The following is a 26,526-nucleotide window of genomic DNA, read 5'->3' on the forward strand; positions in this document are numbered from 1 at the left end:
CGGTCCCTCACGGAAGGGTGCGGGATGATCGAAAGCTGGGTTTTCACGAAGGCAGCGGTGCAAGAGGATTTGGAGATTGTGGGGAGGAAGCCCGAGGTACTTCTGGAAGGGTAAGAAAGCCGTGCCAAGTTAGCGACTCTGTACTGAGCAAGAGCCGCCATGGAAAAAAAGTATTTTATTTTAACAGGTTTACAGATTCACTTAGTGTCACCACACATGTGAGCCTATTAGCCTCTCACCCCACATCTACCACTGTAACACGTATATACTAGTTACTCATACATACAAGGAGGTGGTTTGATATCAGCTCATCGTTATAGACTGCCTCAGCAACCCTGTACTCTCTCACTGGAGGTGGCTCAAAAGACTGTGATGGTTTCTCTCAAGCTAATTTGCATATGTACAGAATGCCGGTCCAGCAATTAAAGTCTCGTCTCTTCTCTGATGAATTGTTCTAATAGGCAATTCCTATTGCTGAACTGCTTCTAATTATGATAAAAAGAGCCTGAATTGGCAGAGGAAACGTTCCTAAAGTGCATGACTGCAGCTAAATAAATAGCAGCTTTTGTCTATTTCTTTAAAACAAAAGGACCCAAAAGGACCGTGACCAAAACTGAAAGCGTTTTGCACTACATGTATAAAAAAGGAAACCTTGGAAAAAACAAGGCCAAGACCTTGCATGATTTAGTTGACAAGAAAAATAGCGTATCATCATCAAGAGGCTCACAGATATGAACAAGCTAGAAGGCACATTTGGAGAAGTCCAGAATATATGGCAGCATAAAAAACCTTCAAGTTTGTTGAATATACAAAAACTTCCCTGGGTTTGGGGAAAGCCTTTCCCTTTCGCCGGTGCCCAGCACAGCCAGTTATAAAATACACACAGGCAGTGTTAATAAGGCAGTAGGTTTACCAGGGCATTGCTGGCAGATTAAATCCCTTTGATGAAGTAAAACAAACAGTATTCTGGGATGGTAGTGAACACAAAACTCATGGTTTTCTGCGCCTAGAAAAGAAAAGAAACAGAAGTAACATACAGATCAACGGTTTGATTCTCAGAGCATCTTTTTCTCATAATGGCAGCCAAGAAATTTACCTGGGCTTTGCACATCTGGTTGTATGGAGATAGCACGGATGAGGGGCTGGCAACCTTTACGTACCCTGGGAGGCTTCAGCAACACATCAGCAGCAAGGGGAGGGGAGCAAAGCCGGGAAGAGTGGTGGTGCCCTGCACCCATGCCAGGGCCAGGTGCTGCTGTGGCTTCTCCCAGGCCCCCCTCACCCTCTGCAACGCCCAGCTGGGCGGAGACAACCCTCCAGCTGGACTGGAGCTGTGCCAGGGCAGGCAGCTGCAAGCTGCCCCCTCACTACTTCTGCTTCTCCCCACTACAGCATGGGCGCAGCTGTCATTTGCCCAACTCTGTCTGACCTCGGCCCTATCCCCAGCATGGCAATGGCAAAGCCCCCTGGCTCCAATGGCTCCGAGCCAGATGCAGCCCGTGGGCCTTCTATTGCTGACCCCTGCTGCCAGTGGGATGCATTTTATTAAATATATTTTAACACGCCTCTCAAGGTAAGCATTATTTAACACAGCTGATGAAACAGCAAATGTTCACTCCACAATATACTTTCCTATGGCACAATAAAGACCAAAACGACCAATTTTCAATGCAACCAGACTGCCTCGGGCAGTACCAGGGCATTTGGGACTTAGAAAAGCAGTATGTAAAGCTCCCATTAGCTTCAGGAAGAGCAGGATCAGGCCCAAATATTCCCAGGAAAGCACACAGCAGCTTTAGACCACAGCACGCCAGTGCCCATTGCAAGGGAAATGGTCATAGGCAGAACTGAAATACCTAGCCTCCAGATACCACACCCTCTCTCAAGCACCAGGTTTGCTTTTTATTCTGCTGAGACAGTGGACTGACAAACATGGTTTTCAGGTGGTGAAAAAGCACACCAGAGACTATAGCCTTAGCTCAAAATGTGTTATCCTAGAGTTGCAGAACTTCTGTTTGGGCCCGAAATGTATTCGATTTGGCTGGTCACCCTTTCTCCACCATTTCACGGGAAGCCCTTTTACCTCTGAAGCCCTCTCTCCTGCCTGTAAGCAAGTCTTGTAAAACTGCAAATGTTCTTCCCCTGAGTTGAATACGTCACTTCCACAGCACTGCCAGCACCTATCTGCAAGAAGCCAGATCTGGGTATTGAACACTATTCTCCGCTGCCTAGGTTACCAGATTATCCATTACACACTTATTTTGAAGCAAATATCTACTGCAGTTTGCAATCTCATGGCTTGTGAAGTTCTGCTAGGTCTAAATAGGTGTTTGCCTCCATTGAAAAAGTGGACTTTCTGACCCAATAGTGTCACTATTTGTACAGTAGGGACAGGAGCTTCAGATCCACATGCCTGAAGGATGGAATTTGAGTCAGCCAGAAAACCCTGAAGAGTTCTCAGGTTGTTCACAGTGAAAGCTTCTCCCTGGCTTGAACTGTGCTTCTCCCATAAAACATGTCGATTGTCCTGACTTGGCACAGTGATGGCTAGAAATGTGCATTAGCTACATCAAATTTGCAATCACATTGCCATGAGCCCTTCTTTTAAGATGCCTTTCTGTAAGCAGAGAACTAGGGGCGCACCGATAAAAAATTTTGGGGCCGATTCTGGAGGCTGATTATTAACAAGCCATATCGACCGATACCAACCCAATTGGCAATCAAGGACTCCACAGTGAGGGAGGGGCCTGGGCTGGGTCCGTCCAGCTGGGGCAGGGCAGGGCAGGGCAGGGCACAGGATGGAGCCGTGAGCAGCTTGTCGGGGGGGGGGGGCCAGCGGCAGCGCTCCTGCCACTGTGTGCACCCCCGGGAGAGACATGGCGGGGCATGTACTCCCCCAGATCTGCGCACACGACAAGGGTAGGCTGCTTACTGCCTGCTCGAGGCCAGGGGTGGCACCAAGCTCTTCCCTAGCCGAGGGGGGAGGAGGCTAGGCCAGGGCTGAGCTCAAGTCAGGCAGTGGCAGTGCTAAAGCGGGGGCTACAGCCACCCCAAAATTCACCGTAGCCTGCCCCCATAACCTGCCTCCCAGCACCACCGCTGCGCTCCTCAAGCACAGCTCCGGTCCAGCACCCTGTGCTGAGAAGAGCCCAGCACTGCCCCTGGCTGTAAGCATGCAGCAGCACCTTGCCCTGCGCATGGATCCAAGGGGAACATGCCACACATGCCTCCCCTGGGGATGCACGCAGTGGTGGGAGCCACCCCCACCCCCACTGGATGAGCCACTTACAGCTGCATCCACACCCCACCCAAGCTGGGCTATGCCTGCACCTGCCCCAGCCCCACTCCCTCCTGCACTGCAGGGCCCTCAATCTGCCCCCACCACGCCCCTTCCCCCCCTAGAGATTTACCACCCAGATGCCACTCTTCACAAAGCTAGGTTACGCTCCTGGCTGCGTGCATGCTGCAGCTGCGCACATGCACACAGCATTTAAAATTGGCGACATCGGCCAAAAAAGCTGGCTGCCAATAATGTCAATTTTCCTTTTATCGGTGCTGATATGATATGGACTGATGTATTGGTGCACCTCTATTAACACGTGGAATCAAAGTACTCTCCTGGCCCTGCCAAGCCCATTACTAATTTGTTCCAGGTACTGACATTCTTCGGTGCTGACACACTATCTGATACTAATTTTAAGTTTTCCACACCTTTAGATTCAGAAGGCAAAAGAGTCTGGAAGTAATTAAACAGCTTTTGTTTGTTGCTGGCCCCATCTCTATGGATTTGCCACATTATTTGTTGTTCCAGCACACAGCTTGCAGCCTCGCCTCAGTCAGCCCACTTAAACTGACATTTGGCTATAGCCCTTCTGTGCTAAAAGTTTACTAGTCATGCTTCAGGCCACGGCCTGATGACTGAGTATCCAAGCAGTAACACTGCCCTATTTTGGACTCTGTTTTAATGCCTTTGTTATGGAATTTGGACAGGCTTCTTTAGAGGAAAAGGCAGCCACCTAAAATCTTTGAGGCTCAGCAACTTTAGGTATGACCAATGTCCCTATATTAGGCTTCCAAGTGCTGTGCCATTTGTCTCTGGACATCTATTCTGCAACAACACTACTAGATAATCAAAGCTGGAAACAGATAGGAGGGTGGTTTGTCCTGGCTTTTATCGTTCTCCTCCTGTTGTGACTAGAGTTTAAAAACAGCTGGAGTTAAAGACACAAACCAGCCAGTGTTTTTCATTTCTGGGTTAAATACTTACCTTAAATTAGGTCGATATTTAAAAGGCAAGTTATTTCTCCAGCTGGAAAATTTAAGGCAAGAACCCAGAACCCCTGGTTATAAAAAGTTAAAGATCCACCTACTTGGGCTGAGCATGATGTTGGTAGCCAGGTCCAAGATTAGATCCTGCTCTCATCTCCACAGCTACAGAACACTGAAGAGATGTCAAGAGTTAGTCACTACTGCCCACAGCAGCCAGAAAACAGTACAGGCCCAGTAGTCTGGCCCCACACTGGTACCCACTTAAGCTGGAATTAAGAAGCTTTTCCCCTATATCATTTGCAACTTACTCTGGTTTCCACATCTGTCCATTCAGATTCTGCACCATCTTCTGGTGGGTTAGGACTGGATTGGGATGATCTTCGCTTTCGGCTGAAGGAGGCGAAGAAAAGAGTTAGTCCAGAAAGCAGCGCAGGGGATTGTCTGCAGATGCTATCTGTACTCTTAACTAGTTAGAAATAGCTAACTAGCTCTAGACAAAGCTAAGTGTCATCAGGTTTGTAGAGCATTGGTTTTTAAGAACTTAAACAAGAAACCCTTCTCTGAACTGTGTGCCTGTTAAACCAATAATTTATGTTCACACCTAGCTTCACATTCAACTCGCCAAACAACTGATGGCATTAGAGCCACATGTACATTTTGGGGAAGCCGGATTCTCAACATTATCACTACTACAAGGTTTCAACATAAAACTCACCCAGTTGGAGACTCTTGTTTCAGAGTTTCTATATCCGTGAACTGGACGGCCTGTCCACCACCCCTGGTTTTGAAAACATCACCCTGATGGCAAGAAACAGCAACAAGTTGGTTACGATACAAGCTTATCTGAAGGAGTCTAAAGATCTGAGTGCTTCCGTTTGGTATTGAAAAGAAACACACCCATCCGCCCACAACGCAGGACAGTGCAGTAAGGGGAACTACCACCGATAATTGAACCCGGAGATGGTCATCAGGTCACTGCAGGGACTTGGTACGTTAGACGCAGAAGGTCTATCAGGGCTCACTTTCCTGCTCTCATACCACAGCACTGATTTTTAGGCTAAAACCCTTGGGTAAGTTGTGCGAGTGAGCCTTTATGTTAGCTTGGAGGGATTTTATTTACATAAGTATATAAACAGACGTGTCGTAACAATGAGTAACAGGAAAAAGCTGCATTCCAACACACACAAAGCCCATGTTATTTGGCACCACCCTTTAAAGGCTTTAAAATCAGTCCCACAATGGGAAATCCTGTTTCTAAAGCCTTTGTCTCTGTACTGCTGCATTGTTGCAGCAGCTTGAGTCACACTGGCCACGGCTGAAGCAACACTTCCACAAGACCGCCGCTTGCACGAAGCCAGTGGCAAGCAGAGGCTTAATGCCATTAGGAAAGGGGTCTTAAAAATTATTGACCTTTCAGCCCACGTTACTAGAACAACATAGCAAATGGTGACATGAGGACATTAGGAAGGACTAGAGTTGAATTAGCAAGCCATCTAGAAAAAAAGCCTCTCACCTTGTGTCAACCTGTAACATCCAAATTAAAAGTTAATAGCGCGTTCGATGGCAACTTACACAAGCTCAGAGTGCAGCAGGAAACACAAGGTCAGTGAAATAACATTTAACAGTGCCGTGACATGTTTGCTTTACCTTAATTAATTTAGTTTCAATCTCCCCATCGGAGGCTAGCTCCTGGTGTGTCAGCATGTACTTGTCACACTTAGCTAGTGCCTTTTCGCTCGCGGTTGCTACTGTGATGGCATTGGGGACATGTGGCTGCATGACTGTTTCAGTGGGCACGTTAGAAGATGGCTTATGATCTACCCATCTCTCCCCTGCCGAGCGCGACCGTCTGTGCCTGAGCCGAACTGGAGGTGGGTTCTGATCAGAGCGGGAAAGGAACCAGAAGAAACAAGCACAATCAGTCATTCATTTCTCGCAGGTCCCCCTCAGCGGAAGTGCAGCTTTTCAGGCCTGGTGAAGGGGTATTGGTACAAAACGTGACAACACACCTCGCAAGCCGTTTTGTATTGGAATCCGCCCAGGAAAGCACCGTTCCCGACCTCCAAGCGCAAACAGCGCTTGACATTCTGCTAGTGCCAGCGTCTATTCTTTGCAGATTTAAATAGAGCTTCAGCCAGCTGGAGGTTTTCCTTAAATTGTCCTTTCATTTCAAATGTCATTAGTACTTCTGGCAATTCAAGAGAATTACTAGAAGCTGTGAAGGCTGCATATACACTAAACAGGCCTGAAAAGGAGGAAGTTTAAAGATAGTGTCCATGGACATTCCTGAGTGTCACCGCCTGTTTTTCAGGTAGCTGGGGGAGCAGATCCAGAGATTTAGGAGGGCTTATGCCCGAGTTCAGCACAGTGGTCCTCAACCCAAGCTAGAGACCTCTGGGGTAGGTTGCAGGCATAAGTTAAGTTAAAACCAAGGTTGCAGACATGGTATTTGCTCATTACTGTTACCCATGGGCAGCAAAGGCTGGGGACCATTGGTTCAGCATGTCTTAAGGACAAGAAAACAGTCTTTTTGAAGTTAGTGCAAAGAAGGAGATGCTGCCTCTGCTTAACCGCTCTAGTCATTCCTGGGGCAAAACCAGAAGGCTGTTTGAAACTGCGAACAGCCAAGTCCCATGCCTCGTTAAAGAGATGTGGGACTGCTTGTGATGTAAGGCTGGAAAACATGGAGCAGGTAATGTTATGCAAGGCTAAGCTTTATTCCCAGTCTTCTCTGAAAGATTACCTGGGTTTATTCCTGAAAGTCAAGCCTGACCAAAACAACCTGACAAACACATGTGCAGTATGAAATAGCACTCTCAGAAGGGTGAGAAAGACCAGATTTGGTCTTTCCTACTGCTACTGCTATTTGGTCAACCTACTGCTGAACCCCACACTGGAGAGATGCGAGTTATGATGATACCTCTCACTAACTTCTGAACTGCTCAACTGGGTCACTATGAACTTCCCCTTAATATACAGGCATGGCCAAAACCCAACACAATCTTGAGGTAGAACCCAGCTTATTTTCAGCCAGGAGTCCCTCCTCTTCCAACCCAGCTTATGCAGCAGGGGGAGAAGAGCCAGGAAGAGAGAAAAGGGCTATCCAAAGTACCTGCAATCTTCACTGCACCAGACACTGCACTTAACCCTTCTCATTCAGCCTTCTCCAGGAGGAGAGCATACAGAAAACCCAAGGTGAAGCTACCAAAACCAGTCAAAAAGGCAGCATTCTCTGCAGAGCTACTGTGATTTGACTACCAGCAATATAGTATGGGAGATTTTATATTACTGTTTCACATCTTCCTTAAATTACACTAATGACACCTAGCAGACACACAGCATATATCCATGGACACTATCCCAATCCGCTGCACCTCCAAAACCTGAGCACTGATTATATTTTATTCAGCATTAAAGGTAACATCTACTGTGCAACCCCCTCCTGATTAATCGCTTCTTAAATGACCTAAAAGCACCATTTACAAGTTAATTCTCTTAAGGATGTTGCATAGCGTGGAGGCAAAAAGTAGCTGCAAGAATTGAAAAAAAAAAAAAATTCTATTTGACTACGGTTATTCCAAGTTACTCAGCGTTACACAAGAAGTATTAGTTTGTTAAATAATTAAAAGACAAATTGTGTAAGGTGCCTTGGAAGTTCAGAGCCACAGAAGAGGTGCATTATATTTCACAGAATGGTGTGACCCTTAAATTTGTTACCACCAGGAGTTAAGGTATATACTGTTAAGAAATCTTCAGTTTGAATGGCATTGGCATGATAGGTCACCACTTGTTCCAAGGAAGTCTGTTGGCAGCAAGGAGTCCCAGGCACAGACTCGCGAGGTGAGAAAAGCTTTGCTCTCGTGGAGGATCTCTCCCCCCCCAAACCACCCAGCATGTGCTATGCACATGGAGCTTTTTTGGTTTTGTTCACCTGAACTCCTGTGGTAACTATGCTTCAAACACTGCACACAGCATTCAGACAAGCAGCCCTTCCTTGAGACCACCTCTACAAAGAAATCCATTTTAGGAAGTCCAACACAAACCAAAATGAAGCTGTTGGCTTTACCGCTACCATTAACATGTAATAAAAACAGGTTTAGGAATCAGGTCTTATGCTCATAAGAGGGAGACTGCTTGTCCAAATATTTTCCAGCAGGTAAGCTTAAACAAATGGCTTATGAGACCACCTTTTAATTTGCCCAAAGATAGCTATGATAAAAATTGCAGACTGCCCAGCAAGTTTGAGGAGAGACAGACAAATGGGGACAAAGAGGCTTAGAGTCAATGTTCCTGCTAGGCGGGTGTTTCAGATAGGTTAGAGATGTGCCGACAAGACACAGGCACGCTACTGTGAGAGGTTTGTAAAAATGCTGACTTCAAAAACAAGTTAGTTTTTGTTTTGCAAGTACCAGGACTCACAACTTGGAGGCAGTACTGTCACGTGCAGCACCAATTCATAACGCAGAGTCCAAATCTTTTAGGCACATGCTCATGCTGTATCAGAGCACTCTTTAGCTTCACAGTTATTTGACAATGGTGATCTTCTGAGCCAGAGTAGCCAAGCGCTGCTGCATTTAAGCATTGCTATGTGTAACCATTGCTAGGAGCAGCACTAACCCTGCAGCATTGGTCCTCTTCTACGTCTATCTGATTTCTACGGCTGGGAACCTCAGTGACTCCAGTCCAGTACATCCCTCGCCTTCTGTCTGACACACAGTTTCTATTTTGCTCTGGTTCCTGTTGTCTAATCCTTGCATTAGGTGTGACACTGGTAGGCTTGCTGTGTGAAGGAAATTTCTGCTCCCATTCAGAAACACAGGATGCCACAGAAATGCTGCTACAAGAGTTAGAACGTCTATGCATCTGTGGCTGGCTCATAAGTTGGAGGCTGTTTGGGACCTGAGTACCATAGTTACTAGAAAGCTGAAGAAAATGGAAGAGAAGTTAGTGAACATACGAAATTCTGAACTGTTAAAAAGGTGAATACAACATTTTAAAAGAAAAAACAAAACAAAACAAAACACCATCCTGTTTGCTCTCTGCAAGGAAAGGCAGTCTTTCTCTAATACACACAAAAGGACTAATTGTTTCAATGTTAGCCTTAAAAATAAATAAATAAAAAGCAGGACATTCCTCCAATTGCTCCAGTGTGAGTGAAGAGAGCATGCATAAAAAGGGACAGCACGTTAGACATTGGGGAAGGATTCGAGGAATACAGCAGCTGAAACAAACATTCATGCTCACGCACCATTCTAGCCACCGAGTCAGCTGCATTTGGATTCATAAAAAACATGAATCCCTGCACTAAGCAGAGTGTTTTACAAGTAGCTTACAGGTACTGGTGACGGAGAGACAGATCTCTGAAGACCCTTCTCCCGGTCCTTCTCCCGTGAAGGTCTCTCTGGCTTTTCAGGCTTTGGTTCAGTAACAATGGCTTTCAGCTGCTTCAGTTTCTCGTCTTTGACCCACAGCTTGTTCTGCATCTCCAGTTGTTTTGCTGCCACCCGCCGCTCCTGGAGGAGAGGACAGGATAAATGTTAGTTTGAAAGACCAATTTCACAAGCACAACCAAGTAATCCTGTCAAAAATTAATTGGAAGGGAGCCATGTAATCCCAAATGGGATTCAATTATTCCAGTTGAGATGCAGAACCTAGAAATATCAACACACTAATTGCAGTGGGTGGAGCTACATTTCAAAGCTCTGTGGCATATTTACAGGTTGCTTCATTCCTTAAGACTATTACATTTAGTAGCACACACAGCCATTATTCCCTGAAAGCAATCCTCTAATAGAGCTACGTCATCATAGTTCGTTATCTCCTAAGAAGCTATTTCTCCTCCATATACATACACATTTTGGCACTTTTAAGAACAAAAATTCTTGCACCAAAGAGGAACACTCTTGACACTAGGCCACAGCTGACAACTGACACAAGAAGTACAAATGATGAATCAGAAGGAACAGGTGCTGGACTTATATAGAAATATATCTGCTTTTTAAAAAAGTTATGTTATTTGCATCAAAATGCTTCCATACAGATTCTACCCTGACATAAAATGTCTGTAAAATTTCAGCTGACGCCAGATCTTTCATAATGGGCCACACAGGAAAACTCCAGCCTTTATTCTACACCAGTTCCGTTCCCGGAGGCAGTTTAAATAGCTGTCATAGTACACTTACACACTCTTTCTCCCACTTGCTTGTAGTCTCTACCACCATGCCTTGCAACCGTGCTTCCAACCTGCGTTTATCAGATGCCTGACGCTGCAATTTCTGACTCTTGCTCTCCAATTCTTGCTGCAGAGTACGTTTTTCTTCTTCATAAATGGTAGCTGTTTTCTCCAAGATATCAATCTGGAAGAAAATGCCATAGTCTTTACTTTCACTGCTTGTTTCTCAAGCTGCCTCTTCCCCTACCAAGTGGGTTCAAATTACCATTTGCGTTTTAGCACATCTTACAATGTTTTTAGAATATATTTTCAATTGTAGTGCACATGTACCCAGAGGGACTAGGCAAATGCTTTACTAATTGCCTTTGAAACATTAACATGGTTTCAGTTTCTAGGGTCAGAAGGGACCTGAACAGATCATCAAGTCCTGCCCTGGGCAGGAAGGAGTGCTGGGATCATAAAACCCCAGCCAGATATCTATCCAAAACAATATTCAGGACATGAGTTTAGATTCCCTGTAAGAAAAGTTCTTGTTCAACTGGAATTCCTCAAATTGAAGCACTTGAAAACCTGATGCTTTTTATTTTATTTTTTAAAGAAAGTCTCCAGTACAAGTTTCCTCTGCTAGGTAAGGTACACATTTTGTGTATGAGAAGTGGGCAACTTGATTATACAAGAACAAACCTTATACTCCAGCGTTTTGTTTTTCTTCTCTAGTCGTTCAATCTCCATTTTCTGTCCTGCTATCGCTTTCTCCTTTTCAGCCAGCTTTCCTTGAGCAAAGTTTTCCTTCGATACCATTTTGGTATCAAATTCTTGCAGCATACTTTTAAATGCAAGCGCTGCAACAGATTCAAAACATCATAATACAGTATTGGTAAGATTCTTCCCACCCCAACTCCATTAATACATCAAGGTTGCACGGTTCCCGCTGGCTTGAAATATGGAGGTTGCCTTATTTGCTTGACAATTAGCAGCAGTCTAAAGCAACACTGAAGACTTCTGATGAGCAAAACATGTTCTACCATGGTCCCATGGGGGACAAAAGAGATCTATTTCTTTCACCTCGGGTACTTTGCACATCTATAGCAATGCACAAAGCAAGCCAAAAAAAGTTTGACAGATTCTTAATGCTTACCGTTTTTAGCAAACTCTTCTGACAGCATTTGCCTGGCTCTATGGCGCTTTTCCAAGGCATCAATCAGCCTTGGAAGCGTTTGATCATCATTAATATCCAGCAGTTCACATGAAGGCAATGGAGGGAAGTTTTGCAGAAACATTTCTGTGACAGATTGATCTTCTGTTTCTACAAAAATAGAAAAAAAAAAAAAAAATAGTCCACCTATGGCAAAAGGCTAGAAAAAAAAAAAAAAAAAAAAAAAAAAAAAATCGGAATGCTCTCAACTCAAACCCCCGAAAGATTTTGATTAAAGTTTTACGTAACGAGAGCCAGAAGTTTCCACGAACTAGAGAGAATTATACCAAAATAAGGGACTGAATGAAAAAAACAAAACAAAACTGGCAAGTAGTAACAAGGGCTTTTGTTAGGGAGGACTATAATAGAAATAAGTAAAGTAAGTGGAGAAGGCAGTTTGGAAAATGTACTAAAATGTGGGGAGAGGAAGAGATTAAAAAGAAGCATTTCCCTGGAGTATACAATTGTTTCTAGTTTAAGTTATTTCTTCTGATAATTGTCAGCTATGTTAAAATTAGCAACAACCTTCTTTCAGAGAGAGCAATTAGAAAAAGTTAATCCCAAACTTGTTATGATTAGCTTATTGAAAGTTTGCCTCGATATTAGTGAGAGCCCCACAAGAGCGCATGCACTGCTGCAGCACAAACCAAAGGCTGCCTGGCTTATGATCATGAACTAAGAATTCGAGAAAAGTTTACTTTCATAGCTCCCCCCAGTCCTGAATCAGGAATGAAGGAACAAATGAAAATCTGTGCTACAATTAGCAAACACCATTGCAGAATTTACCTCCAATCACTGGGCCACCACGAGCTTCAAGTTTCCGTGAGAGCTCGTCTTTAAAGGCCTGGTTCTTAAAGCGGCGACCAGGTGTCAAACCACACAGCGGCTTATCAACGGGTCTTGCAACTTCGACTTCTTGGGTCATTTCAGCAAATCGCATGACTTGCTGCAGAGCAAAATTCAGTTTTAGAGCCTTCGACTGCTTTAGCCACCCACATCATGAATTTGCAAATTTAAATACTGCCATAAGAGGATGCTTACAGGGACACTACCAACTTAAAACACTTTTCTAAAAACATAGTTAAAAGCAGTTCCTAGTACTACAGCTCCTACCCCGTCAGACAGTTCTAGTCAGCTTTGCGCAGTTCCTTTCTGCTCTTCACTGCTGCTGCAGTAATACCAACTAATGTCACAACAAGCACTTAAGCCCTGATGTTAGCACGGACCAAATGGGAGTCCAATAACCTTTAAAGCCTTAGCACATGAATGGGGAAAATGCCTTTTGCTGAGAGCACTTAACTGCTATTTCTAAGAATGAGGAGAAAGATCATACTTGCAAGCTTCCCTGTAAAGCAGGGGTGGGCAAAATATGGTGCATGGGCCAGATCTGGCCTGCCAGGCAACTGGATCCGGCCTGAAGTGCTCCGCAAGTGGCCGTGCCCTGCCCACTCATGCCAAGGCAGCCTGCGCTCGGCTCCTGCCAGCCTAGGCCCCAGCCAGCGCACAGCTCCTGGCAGAGCTGTTCCTGGCATGGCTGCAGCTATGTGCTGCTCTGCACCCCGCACCTCCAGTGGTGGCTCCTGCTTCCGGTCTTGCCCCTGCCGTGCCACACCGTGCTGAGCAAGAAGTTTCAGCTGGGTGGCTCCTACCCCAGGGGCAAGATCAGGAACAGCCAGTGGAAGCGGGGGGGGCGCAAAGCCGTTTGCAGCTGGGACACGGGCACTGGTGGGAGTGTGGCACGGGCAGCTTTGGCATGAGTGGGTGGGGCTCAGCACCATGCAAAGCACTATGGGTGCAGCACTGACTGTACCACCCAGGCAAGCTCTGCTGCACACCCCACGCCCCCTCCCCTCACCCACAGCAGGCTTCTAGGACCTAGTGCCTAGGCAGGTCCCACCCCCAGATAAACATACACACACATGACCCCCAACCCCAGAGAACAGGGGCACATGATCCCAGCCTCTCCCACCCCTGAACAATCCTTCCTGCCCCCCCACAGCCCCATAGGGAGTTCTAGCGAGTTGTGGTGGGAGGGTAAAAAGGAGGGAGAAGAGTGCTGAGCCAGCCTGCAACAGCTCATCAAGACTCCCTGTGTGGCCCTTAGGCCCAAAAAATTGCCCATCCCCGCTATAAAGCTTCCGTTTTGTTCTTCAAGGTGAAGTACAAAATAGCACTGCATTTCCCCTGGTTCACGAATGCACTAAGGCCCTGCAAGCAAGTACTGGGGCTAAGGAAGAACAAGTCATGTGCCAGTTACCAAGCTTTCTTCATAGTCTTCAGCCTTGGGGTTAACGCACACAATCATACGCACTTTTCCTTCGCCATCAAAGTAGTTCTTGAACAGATGAGTTAGTTTGGAGTCTCTATAAGGGACCATCTGAAAAGAAAAAAAATCTAAGAAATCCCACCACAAGCAAAACCATGACATGTTAAAAGCCAATAAGATGACAAATCTGTTGGCTACCTTATAGGTGCCATACATTTGGTTCTCCCGCAGAACTTCGATACATGTTCTCAAAGTCATTAGTGACTGGTTGATGTTCCCTGAAAGAAACAGAGGTATGACAGAAAGAAACTGTTAAATAATCAGTTGGGTATAGGTCTATCATTAAATTCAGCAGCCAGTTTAGTCCTCAGTCATCATTCATTGTGGGGCAGTCGTACTGACTGAAGCAGAAACATATCCCTTTTTATTTATGAGCTTAGAGTAAATGGTACAACGAGTGTTCAGCTTTCCAGGCAAAGGGGACAATTATGGATCAACAGAACACAAGACACAGGTTTTTCAAGGGTCATCTTTAATAAGAAAGGTCACCCCATGACTCGGTATTTAGTCCACACACACAATTATAGGCATTAATACATAAACAGATGATCCAACCTGAATACATACCTGCTTCTCGTAATCTACTTCCCTCAGCTTTGGTCCTGTTAGTTCTTTCACTTCCAGCTAGGTCAACCAAGGACAGCTGACTTAAAGTGATTTGCTCTTTTTCCTATAACAGAAAGGAAAATTATGTTAGATTACTGCCATTAACAGTTGCTCTATTACTTGTGGGGGGTGGGATGGCGGAAATAAAAATCACACACGCTTTAGAGCCTTGCAAATTCTAGCAATTTAGTTTTGAAAGAAAATTTGAGCAGGTCGTTAATTATTAATGCCTGTTGCTATGTGCCATTAATGGTTAGCGCACTAGCTTTTCAGCTCTTTTCCATCTTAGTGTACAAGGTTGGCAGCTTCACAAAGGCAGCTTCCAAAGTTCCACATACTTCAGTTTTGGCTTAAAGAGGAAGCAAAGCAAGAAACAAGAGAACAAGTTTGGCTTACTGCTTTGGTATTCTAAATGTAACAGCATTTCCCCCACCATTTTTATAACAACATTTAATTGAAGGCATTTATCAAACAATTAACTTGTAGGGGGGCATTTGAGAAGTCTCAACTGCAATGCTTCAGATAGGACCACAGACAGGTCATTTTGTGAGCCTCTGCAGGAGAATTTTGTGCTCATTTGAATAACTAGCCTTTGCATTTCACCTGTAGGACATTATCTCCATCTGCATCCAGGGGGGCTTGAGCCAGTTTAATCATGAACACACTATGAGAACGACTGGATTCACGATTCAGCTGGGTGTTTGCGATCCGCCTTCTCTTCTGACCTGTTAAATAAGGCATCCTTTTTATTCAAGGGCCAAATCTGTGATGGCCAATTCAGGTTTTCATGCTACATAGATTTCTACTATGAACAGATACACACAATTGTAACAAAATAGAATTACTGTGTCTTACAATCTTACCTCTCCAAAAAACTTCAAAAGCTTCATCAGTAGACTTTACCTCCACTTCTGTGCAACCTATAACATACATGTTGCGATTCTGGTCCTCACGGAGGACTCTGGATTGTGGTGGTCTGGAAAGAGTATTGTTGCAATCAAATCTACAGACAATGCATTTGAAGCAAGAGACATGCAAATTCTTTTGTTTAAGAACCAGATTCAACCTGAACACAAGGCATCAGACATAATCCCATACCAACAGAAGGAAGAGTCAACATGAATGCATGGGAAAGTGCTCAGGCAGGATTAGTTGCACTTCAGTTATTGCTTTGCTTCAGTTCATAAGCCATGTTTAATTGCGATTCTTATTAGGAACTATGAGGCTGGAAGACTACTGCTGCTTTCCTACATGCATGAACTCTTATAGAAGCAAAACAGGTTTCAGTAGCACTATTCTGTATTTGGTAGTAAAGCAAAGGAAAAAAGTGATACAGTCCATATTTCTTTTTTTCTGCTACTGCTGCTAAAATAGATGCTGAAATTATTTAATAGGAGAGACGACATGCTGTGCACCTACATAAAGTCATCGATCCGCACGGGAGTGCTGCAACTGTTCCACTTATCACCCTTCCGCATGGGAGTGTTACAGCTGTTCCATCTACCAAAGGAACAGGACAAAACATTATGATGTCCACACCAACTACCTTTGTTCTTTTAAAAAAAAAAAAAAAATAATAGTAATAATAATAAAGGAGTCTCCAAAAGTTAATTGGAGCAAAGTAAACAAGAGGGACTATTGTAAGAACTTTCCAAGACCAATTTGTGGGAGTCAAATGAGAGGATGATCTTATAACAAAAAAAAAAGCAATTAGACTAAGCAAATTTAACTCTCCTTTTAAAAGCTTCCACATGTTCGACAGGCATTTGAACCCAATTAAGAGCAAGATTCCAAAGAGGTCCCTCTCTGGAGACCTCAAGAGCAGGCCATCATGGCTGACAGCAAATTAGTTTTAAAAAATCTGACCCACTTATGAAAGACTAAGACATATGCCAGATTCTCAAGTGGATTTAAAGTTACTGACAAATACAAAGGAGAAAGAGTCTGAGGTTAAACTTGGGATAAACGACAAGGTTTAGAAAGACGCGTGCAGAGGGTTCAGAGGAGGCTGCCTGCTTGGTTAGAGAGCAGCAGGCCAGGCCCTATGAGGAGAGACTGAAGGACCTGAACCTGTTCAGCCTCAGCAAGAGGAGGCTGAGGGGGGACCTGGTGGCTGCCTACAAGCTCATCAGGGGAGATCAACAGCAAATAGGCAGAGCCCTTTTCTCCCCAGCACTGCCTGGGGTGACGAGGAACAATGGTCATAAGCTGATGGAGAATAGGTTTAGGTTAGAGATCAGAAGGCAATATTTTACAGTTGAGGTGGCCAAAATCTGGAACCAACTTCCCAGGGAAGTGATCCTCGCCCCTACCTTGGGCAAATTCAAGAGGAGGTTGGATGATCACCTGTCTGGGGTCTTGTGAACCCAGCATTCATTCCTGCCTGTGGCAGGGGGTCAGGTGAGGTGATCTGTTCAGGTCCCTCCTGACCCTAGCTACTATGAAACTGTAAGATGCAAAGGATCTCAGACTCTCTAGCAAAGGACAGGGGCAGGGTCTGGAGGCCACTTCTGGCAGCTACAATTTTGATTCTGACACCTCCCATTAGAGATATAAATATTGTTTTAAAAAAAATAAATCTGTTTAACTTCCTCTAATCAGATCAGTTAAACAGTTAACAGTTAACACAGCAATTTGGGGACAGCTGCTACTGAGAGCCACTCGCCCTTTGGGGATGGGGAGACGAGGGGGGAAGGACCCAGTGGCAAGCTGGCCAGACAACACAGCCCAGGTAAAACCCAAGGCTGGAAGGGAGCTCCTGTAAACAAGCAGTTAACTGGTTATTTGACAAAACATTAGGGCACTTGCTGTTTTTCTCTTTAACCTCATAGGCTAAGGGTACTAGTCCCCACTCTTCCTGCTGCCTTCTGGTTCCTGCTTGGGGAAACTCAGGCTTTCCTTTGCCCCACTTCCCTGCCAGACTGCATCCCTGCCGTGTCCCACCCTAAAGGATAACTGGTTAGTTTATCTGTTATCGCTGGGATTATCAGTTAAACAATTAATCATTTAACCTATCACATCCTTACCTCCCACTCTCTGCTCCAGTTTTTAAGGAACAGAACAGTTGACTGGCAAAACCAAAAGGTGTAGGAGTCAACTTTAGGAAGCAAATCACATTTTGGCCAGCGTAATATTCGCTTCCTTAAAAGAGTTGTTTAAAAAAAAGACTGGTAACGATCTGTGTAGACTGTAAATCGCAGTCATCAGCCAAGGGTGAATGCACAAGCAAGTTTTGAAGTCCCACTAGTTCCAAAAGCCAGTACCAAACATAACGAAAAGCTTAAGAGCTCAATACTATTGTAGCTCTCACTTCCTGAGTATATTTTAGTAGCAAAGGTACCCATCGCTTGTTTAAATGCTGCTTAAGTATTTAGACAAGCTAATACCTCACATCAGAGAGTTGTCACTGCCCCTATTTTTCAGGTGGCAAGTGAGGCAGAAATATGCATGTCTACAGGGAGTATTAGTGGCAAAGTTGGGTTTCTCCATGGCTCACAGTTGTGAGCTACTCCATGGTCAAAAGTTCTGTGCCCATGTCACTATTTTGTATACACTTCCGTAGGCATCCAAAAGCATGGTCTTAGACACAAAACCAAGAAAGGGGTATTAGTGCACACCACTGTCAGATAACCCAATATGTAATATCTCAACAGGTGACAGGGCTCAAAGCGCATTAAAAAATACTTACTTTGGTTTTATTGGATCATAAGGAATTTCCTCCAAGAGGTCATATATGTAGTTATTATAGATTTCAATGTACGAGACAAAGACACTGTAGACACTATCTTCATCAACCTCTTCCACTTTGCAGTGATCTTGTACATTGATCATGTCAGCAAATTCCGGATCGATTTGTCGTCTGTTAAATACGCAGAACAGTAACTGAAATAAACCAAACTAATGTCCTACTAAGAATTCTTTAGGTTAAGTCTTCAGTAGTTTGAATACCTTGGAAGTGCCTACCTTGAACACTAAAATTACGCATCTAATTTTCCTCGAGGAAAAATTGAAAAGAAAAAAAAAAAAATCACTTGGTGAAAAACTTAAGTCCAGTTGCATTTATTACTATACTGGCTATGAAATCCTCAGCTGTGGTTGCAGTTAGAAGAATACAAAGTAGGGACATAAATATTAAATTAAAACAGTTAACCAATATAGTTGGAGGAGTTTAAATGGATAAAAAAAAAGTTAGCCAAATAGCCCATACCAGGGCCAGGGCATTGCTGCTGGAGGTTTAGTGACCTCCATGCAGGAACAGCCCTAGCCCCTTATGTACCCAGATCCCGCCTTACCACAGGGAGGGAGGGAGGTGCCAGGCGCCCCGAAGGAGTCAGGCAGGGCCTTCCTCATGCAGCAGCAGGTCTGACTCCCCTGCAGCAGTGGGGCCCAGACAGAGCAACAGGCTCCCTGTGCCTCCCACCATGCTTGTGCTGCTGTGGCTCAGACCTGGAAGGCTCCTCTGGGTTGGGCCCTCCCCCAGCTCACCCTGGGGGGGAAGAGGGGGTCTGGGCTCAGTGGGGCAGCCTCCACCAGGCACATTCAACCTTCCTCACGCTGCCCATGGCACTGGCTGAGTGGGGCCTGACCCAGCCTGGAGGTGGAGCCGAGTGCATAGCTGGCTGGGCCTGAGGTGCTGCAGCAGCTTGAGCAGGCAGCACCTGGTCTGAGGGGTTGCCTTTGGCCCCTTGCATGTTGAGTGCAGCCCCAGAGCATTTTGGAGCTCTGCTACTGCAGGGAAATTGGACAGACCCACCATACAGCCAGGAGTCTCGCTGCTGCAACAGGAAGGCTCCACCTGACCCTTGTGGGGGGCCCAGCACCTGCCACACCATAGTGGTGGGATCCAGGGACAGGAGAGGTTGGCAGCCCCACACCTAGCCCATGGGGGCAAGGGGAAGCCATGGCTCTCCAGATGGGCAAAGGTCCATCAGCCTGGGCCAGGGAGCTGCGTGCCTGGGCTGACAGCACAGGGCCGGAGCCCATATATACAGGGGCCCGCACTTGCTGCTCATGCTCTGGCCCAAACAGGATGGGGGCAACTGGAGACCCCCTCCAGCAGGGCTGGAGAGGGGAGTGGGGGCATGGGACTGTGGATTGAGAGTGAGGGCAGGGCCAAGGTGGTGTGGTCAGGACAAGGCAAACCAAGCCAAGCCAAGCCAAGCAATCTTGGCAAAGGAGAAAGGTTGAGCTGTGTTACCAAGAATGCACCTAGACTGCCAACTCCACGTCCTCTGCTCTGAACATGACCATGCTTTCCCTGTCCCTCCCAAGGTGAAAAGTGCTATATCAACTGTCCTGAGCACTCCACCTGCCTTTTAAAATAAAGATGACCAGACTGACATAAGATTAAGTCACAGTCACCCAGTTTGCAATTGGATTATACACTACAAGTTGTGATAGTTACTTACTTGCCACATGGGGTCTTCTGAACTGGCATGGCTTCTCTTCTCTGGCGCTCTAACAGAGCGTCAACTTCGCATTGCACATCCACACCATTCTTGTCATCAAGTTTAAAAACCTAAGAGAGTGGTGAACAAAGTTGGATATACACAAAGTACTTCAAAATAAGCAATGCCTTTTTTCTTTTCAATTACTGTGCAATGAAAATTTCAACAAGACAAAAATATGAAGGGCGATCATCCCAAATTACTTTGATGACATTCCCCATCTATGCATTTCTATTTCTGCCCATGCTGTTTGAGGCAGACGTCTTGTTGGTACTAGAAGGTCACTCTTACAAATTAAAGACTTGAAAAAGACAAAAGACACAAAGTTTCTCACAAATCGCTTGGCCTGGAATGGTCCAATGCTGTTGAAGATCATGTCTAAGCATCGGGGAAGAAGTCCTCCGTCTCCAGGAGAACCTGTCATTGTGTGCGTTTTCCCACTACCAGTCACACCATAGGTAAAAAGGAGACCTGGAAACAAAGTTGATACAGATCAGGATGTGGTGTTTATTAACAGCTGAAGCTGGAGTCTTCTCATTTGATCCTACCAAATAAAGACACGGCTTTGAAAAACAAGCCCCATTCTGACTGCTCAGCATGAGGAACAGATGATTACAGATACCATTCTGAAGGGCTGAAGCACATAGTAAAGTTGCCCAGTGCAGGACTAGTTCATACTAGCAGCCAGAACTCAGACTCAAAGCACCCTAGTTGAGAATCAAAAAGGTGTATTTTTATTTATATGCACGCGCACGCACACACACTGCAAAAGCCTCCCCCTACCCCAGGAAAGACCCTTCAAAGCTGGCAGGGAAGAAAGAAAGGAAAAAAACCCCAAAAAACAACAAAAAAAAGAACCACACAGATACAGGATTCAATACAGAAACAGCAATAATTTAAAATCTGATCTTTTTTTTTTTTTTTGCCTTTTGTCACAAAGAAACTGTTCCCATCTTCATTAAACAGCAACAACAGAAAAAAAACCTCCACACAGATCTTTTGGAACAAATTTTTTAAAAAGAGTATCTTGTTCTCTGGCAATGCGTAGGGGGTGAACGAGGGTGCATGTGCACCCCCTGAAAGAAGCACCGCTAATGCTGCTGGTGGCGCCTGTGGGTGGTCATTGCTTCTCCCCCCAAAAACTAAAAAAAGCTTGGCCTTGGGGAGAGGAACAGAATTTGGAAGTGCCAGCACAGACACAGCAAAGCTGAACAACACATTACAAATCAGCACTGAAGTTTTGCAGAGTTCTAACAGTAATACAAAAGTGCGGAGAAGTGTTTTAGCTAACAGAACATCACAACAGAACATTAAATGCACAAACAGCTGCATACCATTCTTCCCACGAATAAGGTCTTCCACCAGAGGTTTTGCCACAACATCAAAGAGCTGTTTCTGAGTAACAAGGGTGCCAAACACTTCCTTAAATGTATACTGTGTCTGCAGAGGAAAAGAGACACTGCTGTAAGCTTGGAATTTGCTTCTTAAAAAGTCCACTGCTTCCAAAAGGCAATTTCTCTTCCAAAAGAAAACTTGTCACTAACTTGGCAGAAGGACCAGTCAGTTATTTTGTAGCATACCCAATTGGTTCAGTTCATTTATTCCGAGACATAGCTCAGATTTGCATACTGAAGAGTCAGTACTTTCCTCAAATTTCATAATTAAGCCCAGAAGAGAAAACCAAGATCACTTTTTGACCCTGTATCACAGGACCGGGAGTAACTCACCCACTGATTTGGATGGATCAAGCCCAAGACTTCTGGTTGAGTTCCAACAGATTACGTAGGAAGACATCCAGTTGTGTCTTTCCAAACCTTGTAATACCTTTCCCCGCTAACTTATAGCCTTTCATTCCCAGAAACCTCTTCCCCATATAGGCAGAATGGCCATACATCCCGGTTTGGCCAGGACAGTCCCAGATTTCATAGGCTTTCCATTTTCGCCTACTGGCAGGACAAATGGAAATAAAGTCTCAGACTGGCACCGCCTCACCTGGCTCCTCCCTAGTAGCAGCTGGAGGCAGGGGGCAGGCTGGGCTGGGCACTGTTTCTCCTATCTGGGGAGGGGCCAGGCTCCCAGATTTCCATAAAAATAATATGGCCACCCTCCATATAAGCATGTCAGTTGCCCCCAACTTTTCTAGACTTAAGGCATCACTTGAAAAATTTCCGCTCACTGTTTTACAACCCTCCTCCACCCCCCAAAAAAACTCCAACAGAACAAAACAAAAGCCACTAGAGCAACTCCCTAATTACGAAGAACTCAGAAAGACCAAAACAGGTCAGAATGTTTTGTAGTCTCTGGGTTTATCTTGTGAATCATATTTACACACCTAAAAGTGCTAACCTTGTGCAATACCCTTGGAAGGATCTCGAGGCACAGCAGGGTGCTCTGGCACCAGTGGTTGAGAATTACTGAAGTTTGTGTTTGATGCCAGGACGTCAAGTCTTAAACTCAAGAATGTTTTCCAAAGATTGGATCACTCCTCTCTTTTCTACCTGCTTTCCAGGCTGTAGCTTTTTTGACATTAGCCAGATTCCGAATTTCATAGTTTCACGACCCTACAAACTATGAAACTATAAAATTCGGAATCTGGCTAATGTCAAAAAAGCTACAGTCTGGAAAGGGTGTAGAAAAGAAAGGGGAGTGATCCAATCTTTGGAAAACATCCTTGGGTTTAAGGCTTGACATCCTGGCATCAAACACAAACTTCAGTAATTCTCAACCACCGGTGCCAGAGCACGCTGGTGTGCCTCAAGATCCTTCCAAGGGTATCGCACATTTCGGTAAGTCTCCGTAGAATCACAGAGAACCTCAGGGAAATCAGGCTGGAAGGGACCTCCGGAGGTCATCCACTCCAACTTCCTCCCCAAGGCAGGATCATGCCTATCCAAACCACACTATAAAAATGCGCGGTGTAACCTATTAGCAAAAACTACACTGTTAACCCTGACAAAACCACAAGACACAACACCCTAACCTGCCACAAGTAAAGCAGTGGGACCACAGTAGCACTATGTTGGCCACTGCAGGGTTGTTATGATGTTTGAGATCCACAGAGGAAGGTCATTCCTCCCCACCCTTACAATTAAGCAAACCCCCCTGACGAGAGGGTAACATTCCTTCCTAACCCGAAATACGGCAATCAGTCTGATCCTGAGCAGAGGGGCAAGACCCTCTAGCTGGGAAAATCTGGGTTTGAGTCTCAGTAGGAGAATCAGCACAACCCAGTCAAAATCCCCAGCCTGGGCTGCATCAACACCCCATCCTCATCAATAAATTAAGGGACTGTGGCATTGATGCCTGCACAGTTGGATGGGTAAAAAACTGGCTGATGGGGCGCACCCAGAGAGTAGTGGTGGATGGGCTGTACTCAACCTGGCGAGATGTGAGCAGTGGGGTCCCCCGGGCTCGGTCCTCGGGCCCGCACCGTTCAACATCTTCATCAGTGACTTGGGCGAGGGGGTGGAAAGCACGCTGTCCAAGTTTGCTGATGACACTAAGATGTGGGGCGAGGTGGACACACTTGAAGGGAGAGAGAGGCTGAGACTAGATGTAGACAGACTACAAAAGTGGGCAGACAAGAATAGGATGGGGTTCAGCGCAGACAAGTGCAGGGTGCTGCACCTGGGGAGAAGGAATCCACAGCACACATACAGGCTGGGGAGCTCCCTTCTCAAAAGCATGGAGGTGGAAAGGGATCTTGGAGTCATTATTGACTCCAAGATGAACATGAGCCGCCAATGCCAGACTGCAGCCAGCAAGGCCAGCCAGACCTTGTCATGCATCCAAAGGTGCATCTCAAGCCGGTCCAGAGAGGTGATCCTCCCCCTCTGTGCGACTTTGGTCAGGCCGCAGTTGGAGTACTGCGTCCAGTACTGGGCGCCGCACTTCAGGAGGGATGTGGCCAGCCTGGAGAGGGCTCAGAGGAGGCCACCCGCTTGGTGAGAGGGCAGCAGGGCAGGCCCTACGAGGAGAGACGGAGGGACCTGAACCTGTTCAGCCTCAGCAAGAGGAGGCTGAGGGGGGACCTGGGGGCTGCCTACAAGCTCATCAGGGGGGGATGAACAGCAACTAGGCAGAGCCCTTTTCTCCCCAGCACCACCTGGGGTGACGAGGAACAATGGTAATAAGCTGATGGAGAATAGGTTTAGGTTGGAGATCAGGAGGCAATATTTTACAGTTTGGGTGGCCAAAATCTGGAACCAACTTCCCAGGGAAGTGGTCCTCGCCCCGACCTTGGGCAAATTCAGGAGGAGGTTGAACGATCACCTGTCTGGGGTCTTGTGAGCCCAGCATTCATTCCTGCCATGGGAGGGGTCAGGCGAGATGATCTGATCAGGTCCCTCCTGACCCTCGCTACTATGAAACACCCAATGGTCCCAAGGAAGGCTTAAAAACAGACAAACCAACCAACCGACCGCTGACACGTGTAGCGAGAGAGGGGAAAAAATCCCCCCCGCCCCTTGAGGCAACCAGCAACGCTCAGAAACGCGGGAAACAACCACAGCGCGAGCACAGACGTAGCGCTCCGACATCACCCGAACCCAACGCCCGTCGGCCCTCTTCCCGACGCTGCGGGCGGATCAGGGACACCCCAACATCTCACTTCCTTGAACCACGCAGCGTCAGCTTTGACAGCAACGATTTGTGACTAGCACCGGGCCTAAAAACAACCCTTTTTTTGTGGGAACGGTCCAATGTACATCGATTTAAAAATCAGTTTCCTTCCCGTTTTTAACATTCGTTCCTCTCACTTTCCACGTCCCTTACGCTCGTTAACCCGGTCGTTTTTATTTATTTCTTTATTTAAAGCCACAGGTACCTCTTTGCGCTCCTAGCCAGGCTTTTTTTTTTTTTAATGTGTTTATTGAAGGCAGCGTTACCTCTTTGTACTCGCCGTTGCGGAAGACGCGGTATCCGTCGGGGGGGTGGAGCTGCACGGTGGTGTCGCTGACCACTTCCACGCAGCGCTCCGCGTCCTGCTCGCCCAGGGGACGCACTCTGCAGTACACCTGGGGCAAGACGAGACCGGGGTTGGGTTTTTTATGAGGGGAAAAAGTCTGTTTTAGCGTTAAAGGAGGCAGGGGAGGCCCGCAGGGCTAGCCACACAAGCGCGCTCTGGGAGACGCGGCCCGTTACACACGTGCAGGGAGGTTTTGAACGCAATAAACCCCGCTCACCCCGACGGGATCCTTGAGGACGTTGCCGGGCGCCGCCTTGGGCCTGCGCGGGGTCCTGGCCCTACTGGGGACAGAGAGGAGACGGTGAGACAGGCCCCGCCAGGCCCGGGCCCCCCGCCCCGCACCCCGCGCCCCCGGCACTCACGCGGCCCTCATGACGGTGGCCGGGCGGGGCCGCCTCGGGGGTCGCTGCCGGACGGTCGCGCCGCCTTGTTCGAACCTGCGCTCCCGGCGGGCCCCGCGCCACCCTTTTCAAATCGGGCCAATCGCGGCGCGGCGCGGGGCGGGGCGGGGCGCCGTGACGTTGCGGGCGCGGCGGGCGGGGCGGCCCACAATGGTTTCCATGGAGACGGGCGGCCCCCTCGCGTCACGTCCTGCCGGGCAACGGAATCGCGTCTGGGGGAGGAGACCGCGCGAGAAGGAGGGCACGTGATCAGCGCCCCGCGGACACGTGTGAGGGCTGCGCGTTGACACACGTGCGTGCACACAGACACACTCATGCACGCACATATATATACATACACATATACACCCGCACGCCCAGTCACACACGCATACGTACACATACACGCAGACACACATATACATACACACGCAGGTAGTCACACACGCATACATACATACACACACACACACGCATGCACCCGAACACAGACATACATATGCACACACATGTGCACACGCACACACACATATTTATTTACATGTGTACATATGCGAAGGCACAAAGAAAAAATTACCCAATAATTGATTAACTCAATATGAAGAACAACTGTGGAGCCATATATATGTGTATGTATATATGTGTGTGTGTGTGTGTGTGTATATATATATATTTTTTTAATTATTATTATTATTATTACTTTTGGCATATTAGAATGAAAATGTCCCTAGTGACAGAGTCATTTTCCCATATCTCCTTTATTTACCAACTGATAAAACTTGATATTGGGTCAGGTTGATTTTCCCTATGTCGAGGACCCTCGTATTGTGACCCCTAAACGCAGCTGAGGCCTAAATCGGGTGGAGGAGAAGGCAGGGTAGATTTGCCCCTCGTCCTAGACGAGCGGGGCTGGGAGGGACCTGCGGAGGCAGCGTCAGGCCTGTGCAGAGAAAACCCTCCCCTAAACTCGTCGTCAAACAACCGTCGACCCTGCCGCAGCACCAGACGTCACACCCGACCCTGCCATGGGGAAAGCGGGGGGCCGCGGCGGTGGTGGCCACCATTGTGCTGCCGCCACCCCTGGTTAATGCACGCTCAAGAGAGCCACGGAAGAGGCTGTGCCCCCCACAACGGAGAAAGACGACCCCCTCCAGGCTGCATGGGG

The 26,526-nt window shown here is 46.6% G+C and overlaps 1 protein-coding gene across 9 annotated transcripts; it reads right to left on the minus strand.

Annotated features, from left to right (window-relative positions):
• Nucleotides 1-160: 160 nt before the first annotated feature.
• On the minus strand, nt 161-25,449 carry KIF23 (kinesin family member 23). 9 transcript variants are annotated; one of them, XM_019477826.2, is made up of 24 exons: nt 25,344-25,449; nt 25,199-25,262; nt 24,902-25,030; nt 21,350-21,455; nt 20,350-20,486; nt 19,977-20,086; nt 18,257-18,427; nt 15,988-16,068; nt 15,432-15,544; nt 15,172-15,293; nt 14,530-14,632; nt 14,101-14,180; nt 13,894-14,013; nt 12,423-12,582; nt 11,580-11,747; nt 11,126-11,283; nt 10,452-10,625; nt 9,603-9,782; nt 8,887-9,192; nt 5,917-6,147; nt 4,985-5,067; nt 4,578-4,659; nt 4,371-4,441; nt 161-1,006 (listed from the first exon to the last, which is right to left on the minus strand). In XM_019477826.2, exons 1-24 carry the CDS (start codon nt 25,352-25,354, stop codon nt 991-993), a joined length of 2,976 nt encoding a protein of 991 aa, XP_019333371.2. In that variant the 5' UTR covers nt 25,355-25,449; the 3' UTR covers nt 161-990. The 9 variants fall into 9 exon arrangements, with proteins under 9 accessions (XP_019333371.2, XP_014450741.2, XP_019333372.2 ...); XM_014595255.3 differs by having other exon boundaries at nt 25,199-25,259; nt 25,344-25,445; XM_059714516.1 differs by lacking the exon at nt 161-1,006 and adding an exon at nt 1,029-2,184.
• Nucleotides 25,450-26,526: the final 1,077 nt, after the last annotated feature.

The sequence above is a fragment of the Alligator mississippiensis genome, chromosome 11 (assembly GCF_030867095.1).
Source record: "Alligator mississippiensis isolate rAllMis1 chromosome 11, rAllMis1, whole genome shotgun sequence".
Taxonomy (NCBI): Eukaryota; Metazoa; Chordata; order Crocodylia; family Alligatoridae; genus Alligator; species Alligator mississippiensis.

Excerpts from the sequence above, each read along its gene's own strand:
- KIF23 (XM_019477826.2), bottom strand. Across the intron at positions 9,783-10,451 it reads GCAAGTGGGAGAAAGAGTGT|GAGCGGCGGGTGGCAGCAAA; the intron begins GTAAGTGTACTA and ends CCTCTCCTCCAG. Across the intron at positions 9,193-9,602 it reads TCTCTCCGTCACCAGTACCT|CTTTCTAGTAACTATGGTAC; the intron begins GTAAGCTACTTG and ends CATTTTCTTCAG.